General features: G+C 39.6%; 1 protein-coding gene across 1 annotated transcript in view; it reads left to right on the top strand.

The window, feature by feature from the left end:
• Positions 1–596: 596 nt before the first annotated feature.
• Positions 597–11485, top strand: part of LOC144639097 (uncharacterized) — a 50999-nt gene continuing 40110 nt past the window's right edge. Inside the window, exons 1-9 of the mRNA XM_078498351.1 lie at positions 597–657; positions 1575–1613; positions 3023–3394; positions 4596–4898; positions 5768–6061; positions 7030–7155; positions 7863–7988; positions 9814–10137; positions 11028–11140. Of these exons, the coding sequence (XP_078354477.1) occupies positions 603–657; positions 1575–1613; positions 3023–3394; positions 4596–4898; positions 5768–6061; positions 7030–7155; positions 7863–7988; positions 9814–10137; positions 11028–11140 (1752 nt within the window). The 5' untranslated portion in view covers positions 597–602. The remainder of the gene's footprint in view (positions 658–1574; positions 1614–3022; positions 3395–4595; positions 4899–5767; positions 6062–7029; positions 7156–7862; positions 7989–9813; positions 10138–11027; positions 11141–11485) is intronic.

Below are 11485 nucleotides of genomic sequence, written 5' to 3'. Positions count from 1 at the left end.
TGGCTTTGCCATTTAGATTCATAGATCCATAGGTCCATTTAGATCCATAAATTCATACCGAATATTTGGCAAAACTCTGAAAACGTCATAAATAAACTTAACTCAGCCGTGACAGCCCCTATGCAGCCAGCCTTTGTTGTCTTTGGGGCTTTGTAACTTCACATTATTGCGTGAAAAAGGCAGCTGAGGGGGCCAGTTACTTTGAATGCTTGAATAGTTTTAAAATGAAATACAATTCAACAAGCATCAAATGTGATTAGCACTCAGCATTATTCTTATAACATCTATATAACCTCAGCCACTAAATGCAACACAGTAATTCCCGCTATCTTTTATTATCTCTAACAATTACTGGGTTATGTAAGGGTACGTGACTGATATCTTTTAAGGGAAGTTGAACCGAGATTCTGAGAAATGCGGGAAGATGAGATTAATTTGACATTATTCCGGTTTCCTTTGTCACGTTCAGCACCCATCGGAACAAACACCGGAAGTTCAAATGATGGCTCTAGTGCCAGGCCACTCCGCATCACACCAACTATAATTAGGTACGCGTTTTCTTTCTGTTGCAAAAGGCGTGCAGAACTCTATCAGTCGGCGTCATGACGAAATTATTACTTGTAATTGGAGCTGCCTTTTTATTCTTAAATGGCGCGGGTAAGTAAGCCGGAGAACAAGAATTGTACATGAATGTCTGTCTATTTTTTTTGCACTTTCTATTCTCAGACATTTTCTCTTGATTTTATTTAATAACATCATTCACTTTTTGCCGCTATCGTCTTCTTCTGGTTCGTTGCCGTGACACAGCTTCCGCGTTAACTCGTTCGCAAAAAAGAGCCTTTGGCATTTACTCATTATCACTCTGTACTGTATGTAATATTTTGTATTTTATTTATTTTGGTAGTCTCATTTCCTATAAGATTTGTGTATGCAAATACCTATATCGTATGCCGTATGCAGGACTAATGCACGTAGGCTGTAAACAACTGGAAATAATTGTTATTTCATTGTACGTGAAATTCAAAAGGACTGACAAAAAATGGTAATTTATTTAGTTATTCTATTCCCTCATTTCCCATTTCCTTATTTTTTTTGCTCCGTGATTTTTCAGACAACTCCAAATTATGCCCACTACAGTCGAGTGGCGTGATACGCTCATTAACTCTAAAAAGCAATTTTAGAATCACTTATACTAGAAGCTAATTGCTCACGAGCAAGTTTTCTTTGACGAGTTTAACCCGTTTAAGTTGCTCGTGTCACGGAAAAATATGGCAAGTTTCTTCTTGACATGTCCGTCCTTGTAAAAAACCTGTCATTCCAGTTTTTGAACAAGGACAACAAAGAGCTTTGAAAGAAAAAACTTGTAAAACCCGCGCCGATATTCACCATGTCATCGCTGTACGCAAGAGCGAGTTGGCTAAAAACAAGTATCAGTCATATGAAAAGTTTCATTTGTACACTTGACATTGGCGAGAAAAAATGCGAAGATATTGTTTGGGATAACAATGGCAATAATAATTAGATATTACACAAAGTGAGTAACCTTGATTCAATCCAAACTTTATTCATTTCAGCACCTGCCACCCTGCCATCAACCAGCACACCTCCGCCAGGTAACGCAAATATTTGGAAACGTTCATGGAAATACTAGAAGAACCGATTAAAATTAATCACCGTTTAAGAAAAACATTATACTGCTTGGGTTGGTTTTAATAGTTTTAACACTAGAATTTAATTATTTACCTGAGAACGCAGTTATCTTTAACCTTAAATTTGACAAAGAGAAAAAGAAACATTCAAACCACAAGACAAGATCCTGATAAAAAAGCGGCAACAAAAATCCGTGTTTTGGTTGAGCAAGTTGGACGTTTATCGCGGCTCATTGTACGAGGTTACATGTGTCGTACTCTGCTCTGGTTCCGGCATATATCTCTTCTAGTGTCATTCTTTCACTCTAGCCAAATAAACAACTTACGTACGTCGACGAGACAAAAGCTTATTTTTTATGTTTTTCAATTTGATTGCTCCTTCGGATTAACAAGCAGTAACATATTTTGTGACGTCAACGGTTGAGGAGGGGGGGGGGGGGGGGGGGGGTTGTGTACTCACAAAAGACCGCAGTGATTTCAAAAATCAAGCTTTTCTCCACAAAACCGAAATTAGTCCAGAAAGAAAGATAGAGGGTCGTACAGGAGAATTCATGTTTCTTGAGCTGATTTAATTTTTCATGAAACGTGAATTTAACAAATTATTCTTCGTGATCCGTGATCCAAAGGTTTCGCGTGACCCGCGAAGAACGTGAATTAATAAACGACTTTTGTGATTTCACCACGTTACACGTGATTTTGAGTCGCGAGAGCTCCGGATTATGAAGACTCAGGGTCAAGACTGAAAACACCAAATGCGACCGCCGTACAACTGTTATCGCAATGTCTTGTAGAGCCTGATTCTCACATAATCGCCCCGATCGTTTCTATCGCCTCTGTCACTTCAAAAAGTTTTCTTGCGATCGGGGCTATTATATGTGAACAATACACAGACGATCGCTAACGTCTGCGGCGATTGGGGTGATCGCAATCGCTTGGATCGCCCGAGTTCTATCCTTCTGGCTATTATTTCCCTTCTTCGTCGTAAAACTACAATAACTGAGAAGATAGGTGGCCACGAGTTTTACACAGCTCTTTCATTGAAGGCTGCCATTGTGTTGGATTTTGTACTAAAATGATTTTTTTTCTTATGAGGTCTTCGCTCATACTATGCGATCGGGACGATCATATGAGAACCCCTGAACGCTTCCACTGCTTCGATCGCCTACGATCGTCTCAGTATTTGCAAACGATCGATGCGATAGAAGCGATCGGTGCGATCATATGAGAACCAACCTTCTTTTTTTTGACGTATTTTTTTCCTCTTTCTTGGCAAAATCGCGAAAATTAAGTCTCGCGAAATATACCCATTCCATTTTCGCGAAATTAAGTTCCCTCGAAAAGAGGTTACAATAAGGTATTTTACCGGTCCACAGATGAATGCACTTATTACAAAGTCCTAAGTGGAGCAGACCGCGCTCAAGAAAACTCATTGCAAAACAATGTAACATGCGATCAGCGGGAACTGGTACCAGGTTGGTACCGTTTCCAAGGAGGTGCTGGGGATCGGATACCAGAGACATGTGTTCCCATGAAACGCTGCGGTACGCATGCTCCAGGTTGGCTTGCCGGTGCACACCCAACAGTCGCCGAAGGTGTAGTAACGCGTACAGTCTGTTATCACTGGTCAGACAACTGCTGCAAGTGGAATAACACTATCAGAGTGAGAAACTGTGGTGCATATTTCGTCTACGAGTTACAGAAGACACCTACATGCCAGCTTCGGTATTGTGGTAACTACGGCGCCGGTAAGTTGTCATGAAGTCGGCCATAATGACAACCTCGTTCCCAGGGTCTCATTTCTCCCTTGCTCCTTAAAAGGGAAGACGAAGGGCCCTGGGAACGATGTTGGCCTCTTTTTCAGTTAGTGCGCGAAATCTGGCAAAAGTGTTGCAGCGTGTGACCACATGGACTAAAAACTTACTAACACTTGCCGGAAATGCTGAGTGCAATGTTGCATCATGCTCAGGCCTTTATTTTTAACAGTTTGTTTTGGTCCGTAATTCGAGAGAGATTGAAATTGTTCCTTGCTTCCAAATTCCCTCCAGTTTTGATCCCGTAAGGGTTGTGTTACACAGGACAACTTGCAACAACGTTTTTCCGCGCAACAATGTTGGAAACGAGTTTTTGACTTGGGTTGAAAAACTCGCAACGTGTTGCCGAGTCAAAAGTTCCGCTAAAAATAGTCCACGTATCATGCTACACGGTGTTGGATTTTTTGTGCAACAATGCTGTGCAAAAAATCGTTGTTGCAAGTTGTCCCATATAACACAGCCTTAATGCTGTCAATTTCTACATTTCTTAATCATTACTTGGTAACTTTTATAAATGGTTAACATCAGACCTCAATCAGGGTGACGAGAAAACGAACATTTTGTTTGTCAACTTATTTGGTCAACCGGAAAGCAAACATGTTGACTCCGGTTATTTGAGAAAACTTTGAAAAAATGTAGACAAGGCTTGCTAAGTGAAGATTACGGTGAACGAACACATGACGTGTGGAGCGCGAAAAATATTTGATGGATTATAAGTCCTGTTATGCAGCTAAAAGTTATTTCATGTACTTCGAATCGCATGCTTGTTCACTTTCGTACTTATTATAAGCCGTTTACAGTACTTTAAGGTGCTCCTAAAATTTGGAATTCTCTCCAGGTTCCTGTTCTCTCCCAATATCGATCGCTGGTTCGACTAGCTTTTCTACTTTTTGGTAAAAGATGATTGAATTTTTAATGAAATGAGTCTGAATTGACCTTAAACCGCACATCCACGGCTAAATTTCTAACATATTGCTACCCGAGGTGGCCTCCCCTATAAGACTGGTGGTTTCTTGGAGGTCACATCGCCTTACCATAATTTTAATGCTATATATTTTTTAATTCTAAAGTGGCTAATAAAATGAGGATGATGTTTTACAAGTAAATGTTTGTATATTAAATTCGTCAATTACAGCTCCATCTCAACCTCCAAGTAACTTCTCTGTCACTGCAAAAACTTCCACCAGCATTACAGCATCCTGGCAGTTGCCACCAGCAGACTCCAGAAATGGAATCATCAACGGATTTAAACTGTTCTACAAAAAGAAAGACGCTACTGGGTCAGCACACACGTTAGACATTAACAGTAATTCAACTTTAACTAAAGATGTCACTGGGCTTGCTAAATACACAGAATATGAATTTCAAGTGTTGGCCTTCACTTCTGTTGGTGATGGACCAAACAGTTCAGTTAAGGTTGCGAGGACAAAGGAAGACGGTAAGAAATCAGAAATAATAGCACAGCGGAACTTATACTTCCATTTATTCCTATACAAGTCCCAACCAGCTGGGTAAAAGCAAAGAAGTATAAAAACGTAAAACGTGACCATGCTATAAGGTCTTTTTAGTGACTTTATTTTTTGCTTTTATTGCTTGAATGTTAATACTGTCTGTAGGTTTGAAATGTGAGTAATAATTTAGTCTTGGGCAAACATCGAACTTCGCTCGAGTCAAACTAACTCATGGGGTCGATCCCAATTAGCTGAACTTAATTAAAGATGTCAAAGTTTGTCCCCAACACAATCTCCAGTCGACGTTCCCGTCTTAGTTTAGAGAAAGAAGAATAGTTGGTCGATCCAAGTAAAAATTGTCGGAGATAAAGGGACACAGAGTGTCACGGGGATTTAAAAATGCTTTTCGGTAAAAAGTACTAAAACTGGCGAATAGGTTTTTCTCGTACATGAAGTTCACCTAGTACATCAAAATGGAGATATAAAGTAGTGTTGTTGAAGGACAAGGGATCCATAACATTTTGTAGGTATTTTTCCAGTACACAAGGACAAAACTTGAAAAAATCAGCCTGACTTTTTCAAGTTGAGATCTAAAGCAGTTCCTGATGGCATCACAACAATATCACTTGTTTATCGCTTCAGTACACTTGCATGGTGATTTTTAACAAAATTGGACCACTATTCGTAGTTTCCATATGTCTTTAGGCTCTTGAGTTTTTGAAGTTAAACTGGTCACAGTGTCCCTTTAATTCAAGAACTTGAATTTAGTTCAGCTCATGAGAAGTTCGACATTTTGCCCGAGCCTTGTAATAATGTCTGTGATAGCGATAGATGTTTATTGTTTATCGTTTTGCAGTACCTACTGCTGCTCCTGGGAATTTCACGTTAGGGTCCAGCTCCTCTCTTTCACTGGACATTTCCTGGAATGCTATACACGCAGAACGGCAACATGGAAAGCTTTTGGGTTATTACGTGTACTACAAGATAGAAGGGTCTGCAATAGAACATAACAAGAGTGTTGGACCAAATCAATTGACGTACAAACTAACAGGACTTCAGAATGCAAACTATTCTGTCAGAGTAGCTGGATACAACGCCGCTGGTGTTGGTAAATCTACTGCGTCATTGATAAAACGGCCAATGCCAGGAGGTTAGCAACTATAAACTTTATTTGTCACTCCAATAAAATGGTTTTTTCAGTAATAATTGCAATAAAAGCTCTAATATATATAAACTATCATGTCTGGTATTAAAAAGTCTACAACCCCAGTCAAACATTTCGGGAAGGTGACGTAGTTTGCGCTCCCCCTCCCCCCTCATTCAATGTTGAAGTATACAAAGAGACTTAAATCACACCATATTGTCTATCATAATGTTCAGTAATACTTCAACATTGATATGGGGGAGAGGGGGACCATACACACTTTGTGCGTTCGTGTAGATTAGATGTATTTTAAAAGTTGTTGAAATCGAGGCGTTCATCTTCAACCTTCCCAACGATTTTAGTCTTGGGTTGTAAGTATAAAAGGTTCTATAAAACTAAAATTCTTCCAAGCGCAACTCTTTAGAGCAGCCTTAAAATTAGACTAGTCAAACTATTCACGTCTGTTAGAGTCCAAGGTAATTGGACAAAGGTAAGGTAATTGCCAAAGCCGAGTAGCTCTGAATACAAATGACTGCTGGCAGGTAGCTGTTCTAAATAGCGGTACATCCAATTGCAACCAACTTGTTTCTGTGTCCAGTATTGAGAGAGTGGACATCAGTTCTAACAATAAAACAATGCTCTACTGTATAAGCGAATTGATGTTTTTTACTATCATCGACAAGTGGTGAAGGAGTTTGATAAATTTATGTTCGAATAAAAAAGTGTTCTGTATATTTTACTCCTTCATTGTACCTCGAGCGTTAGATCATATGACTGATCAAAATTTTCGAAGAATTTTAGTGTCTAATTGTTTGAGATAAGAGTTAAATTAACGTTTTCAGGTACATGTAAAATGTTTTCCTCTAACTTCTTGGGGCCTTTTTTTTTTTAAAACCTAAAAAAAACCGTTTAAAAGTTGATCATTTTATATTCGGATGCATCTTTTCTCTTTCTTTTTTTTCATCACATGGCAGATTTTAATGAATGTCAAGCGTCCGACTTCAACGAGTGTCACGAAAAAGCGGTCTGTGTCAATACCCCTGGGTCATATCATTGTATTTGTCTAGATGGATATTTTGGGAATGGAACCCACTGTCAAGGTAATTTATTAATTTTTTCATTAATAATTCAATAATCAATAATTAATAATAACTCACTGTTATTAAATAATAACTATTCATCCATTCATCCCCCCCCCCCCCCCCCCCCCCCCCCCCCCCCCCCCCCCCCCCCCCCCCCCCCCCCCCCCCCCCCCCCCCCCCCCCCCCCCCCCCCCTCGAATCCATCCATCCATTAATCAAGTTACAACATAGGAAATTAGAGCCGTGGCAGTGGTTCAATTTGTGTTCTTTGTTGGCACAGATTTTTACGATATTTTCTCTTTAACTTCTATCAGTTTGTTCATCATCAGAGAGGTCAACTCTGATATGCCTATCGATTTATTAACAGAACAAATGTGGGAAAAATCAAATACCCCGAGCGGAATTCGAACCCACGACACCCCGATCTCATGGAAGGTGCTCTAACCACTGAGCTACCGAGGCAACCACAGTGAAGTGAGTCGATAGATTCAAATGAAAAGAAAAATCAAATACTCGAAAAAGCGTTTCACATTTCCAAACATCTCGATGTTCGTCAAAAATACTTCGCTGCGTGTCGTATTTAAACTCTCTTCTCTGTGTTTGGAAATGTGATGAAACACACTCTCTCGTGTTTGATATACTACCTTTAAAATATTTATCTTGTCATTGTTCTACTCATTATACCTTCCCTTTTTGAGGCAATTGTGCTTTTCTACATCAAACAGATTTCGATGAATGTCAAGCGTCCGATCTCAACGAGTGTCACGAGAAAGCGAAATGTACTAACACTCTTGGTTCATATAATTGTACTTGTATCGATGGATATAATGGTACTGGTTTTCTTTGTCAAGGTATGCATACTACTTTGGTATTCAGCTCCGTATAAAAAAGTAGAAGCGTAGCAGTTCTCACAAGCTTGTAATTCTACTGGTCCTCTAGTGTACCGTAATGATTCGATTTAGCGCCCGGGGCGCTTATTTTTTTTTTGGCACCTCAAGGGAGGGCGCTTATTCGGGCCAGGGCGCTTATTTAATTTTTTGAAAAACAACCAAATGTTCAAAACAAAACTTTAATAAATATTAAAATAACTAATAACTGTAACAGAAACTGTAACAGTAACAAATTGTTGAAAGTTCAGTTACTTTTAAAAGAATTGTTCACTTAAGCCATAAATATATACATGTACGGTACGGTGAATGTTAATGAGTTTATCTATTTGACGTTGATGACTTCAGTACGGGCAGTTATCCACAACAGGGGCGCTTTTTAGAATAAGGGAGCTTATAAGAATGGGGGCGCTTATTAGAATGGGGGCGCTTATTGGAATAGGGGCGCTTATTGACAAAAACACATTCGACGGGGGGGGGTGCTTATTTGGAAGGGGGCTTATTGGAGGGGGGGGGGGGTTGGGGCCCCCCCCCCCAACCCCAAAAAAATACCCCTTCATATACCGAGAGATGGCGTGTACTTAAAATATGACGTTTTCTTGTCATTTTTATGTAGCGCTTAATAAATAAAAATAATACAGCCATAAATTGCGTCTGTTCGAAATATTTTAATAAAAGGCCCTTTTAAATAGCCAAATGACAGATTTCCATACCCTTTCATATACTTAAACTCGTGAAATCCCTACCCTTTTATATACCTGAAGCCTGAAAAAGGTACCCCTTTCGGGCGGAGCCTCCCCGTATAGGCCATTATAGGGAGTATCCCCCCCCCCCCGGAGGAGGGCGCTAAATCGAATCATTACAGTAGCAGTTCTTAAAGGGACTATGTCACGGGGATTTCACAGATTTGTGGTCTAAACTGTTCTAAAATTAGTGGTAGGCAACTTAACCCAAAATAGACATCATCTTTGAACGTCTAAAGGAATATATTACCTTAATTTTGCGGATAGAAATCAAGCTACGGCTATAAATATCGATATTTTGATGACGCGCATAAACAACTTGAAAACGTTTGCCTAACTTTTTCAATTTGCAATCCGTTTCCATCCGAGCCATCCGCAGCCAAAGATGCTCCTTAACAGCTTCAGTGCTCTAATATAGAAATTTGTAATTAAAATGGACTATTATTTTTAAGTTTCCTGCGGCACAAATATAAATTTTGGCTGTTCAAAAATCTGGTAAAATCCGTGACACAGTCCCTTTAAGGGCTAGGGGCATTGTTCCCGTTGCTTGTTCATTCGTTCTTTCGAATAGAAGCGAGTCATTTATGTGAGACGTTGCGTGAGTTGCAACCTGCTACCCGATCGATCCTTTACTTTTTCTGTTTTTTATCTCAGCGGACATGGTCATAAAAACAACAATAAAAAAGATAAAAAAATAAATTAATTAATTAAAAAATAGCGAAATGTATGTTCACTGATTTACATTTAAATAGCATGTCACCTTAGTCAGGGCCGTAACTAGCAAGAGGCAAGACGAGGCACTTGCCTCGTCTAGAATCACACCAAAAATTAAAAAAAGAAAACGTTTAGTTGCGAAAATAATTCACAGTTGAACAAGATGGACTTTTCAGAAGAAATACCTTGTAAAAATGCTGAAAACTCGTTTTTTTACATTTAGGCCTTTTTCAAAATTTGCGGCTTGCACCATCGGCGATCACCGATTTTGCCTACTCTTTGCCAAAAGTCTGGTTATGGCCCTGCCTTAGTAGTTCTATTTTCCTTTTTAGCGCCGCCTTCAATCTACCACGTTGATCCTCCAACCGAGGCTGGCACTGAGGAAAACGTGACACTTACCTGTCACGCTGATGGTCTTCCAGAACCAACATACACTTGGATAACACCCGACGGGTACGCTGTTAACGCGACAGCTTCAGTTTACGAAATTGAAATCCTTGATGATGATAGTCAAAACAAAAGAGGCAAAACACTTCAAAAGGACGGTTCGCTGTTGATTTTTAACACCCGTGTTCATGACCAAGGCATCTACAAATGTGTAGCGATCAATGTTATGGGACAGGATAAAGGGAGTGTCAATTTAACAGTGAGAGAAGGTAAGGTAAAGTACGATGGCCCAGTTTGCCATCTTGAAACAATCTGGTCATTGGCTTGTACCCCTAGAGGGGGGGTACTCAGGATTTCGAGCGACGGGGATGATCGAACGGAGGCAAACACCCAGACCCCAAAAAATCCCAAGGGCTTCCAACAAAACCCATAAAAAATCCCTGGACCAAAAACTAACCCCCAAAAAATTCCATGCCGAATTTCGGACCCTTAAATTTCCAGAAAAGGGGGATGATATAACACAAAAAAAAACATTAAAAATTGAACACTCGTGTTTGTTAATACCCCAAAAATTCGCTACTTAAATCAAGCCATCCAAAAATACTTGCCAAATTTTCCTACCCAAAAAAATACTGGAATGGAAAATTTCCAACCCCAAAAATTCCTTCGATCATCCCCGTCACTTTGTTGCATTTGCATGAGTCAGATTGTTGCTTTTGCATGAGTATACTAGTAGAATTTTTCTAATTAGGCCAAGTAAAACAAATGTTTCTCATCCCCGCCCACTTCATTTTTTTGAGGCCGCTTCTCTTTTTTTAGTATTTGTTATTGGGAAAGTTGGAACGAACAAAAACCAACAGGCGTTACTCCTTAATTAAGTACAAAGAAAATTTTGTAAGACATGGCTTTCGTCTGCGTTTTAATACGAAATCAGGCCAAAATTTTAAAGCCTCGGCACGCTAGGTCCGTACTGGAGAGGTCATGATTTATTTTGCAAGTTCGCTTCTGGGAGAATTTGACGATGGAGGAAATAACAAGTAACAAAAAAGCGCCCGCCCGTTCTCTTTTTTTTTATAGAAATCCGGACGACAAACATTTGTTCATTTATTTAACTTGGCCTTAAAGGTAGTAATGTTTAGTTTTACAATTCGATCACTAGACTTGGTGGAAGTCGAGGCGGCTATTACTATTGAGGAAGAGGTATTCGACAAGGATTTGGAAAACAAGTCTTCTGTAAGATACCAGGCAATAGAGAAGCAAGTTGAACAAGAGGTAAGAAGACAGTGACTGAAATAACTGGCATCGACGTTTACCATCTTTTATTATACATTGTAGTCACTAGCTGCCTTCTTATTGGCTAAGAGCCTACAGCTAATTCTGGGAATCCGCGGAACCTACAGATTAGTGAATAATCTGCTAGCAGATTATTTCGCGCAATGCATGATTTCCAAGAGCAATGTAATGTGGCAGGCATCTAGCGGCGAAGGAAATTCATAGTTCGTCTATTCGTTCCTTCAACCTAGAAATAATTTGACGTAAGGAGAAAAATTGCTAGACGATAAATTCTCAGAAAACACAAAATGACTGACATAAAGTAAGAAGGAACTCAGATTTCCC

This window comes from Oculina patagonica, chromosome 14, assembly GCF_052425735.1.
Source record: "Oculina patagonica isolate OP01 chromosome 14, crgOcupat, whole genome shotgun sequence".
Classification (NCBI taxonomy): Eukaryota; Metazoa; Cnidaria; class Anthozoa; order Scleractinia; family Oculinidae; genus Oculina; species Oculina patagonica.
The sequence above is the reverse complement of the archived record's forward strand: the minus strand, read 5'-3'. Positions and strand labels throughout refer to the sequence as shown.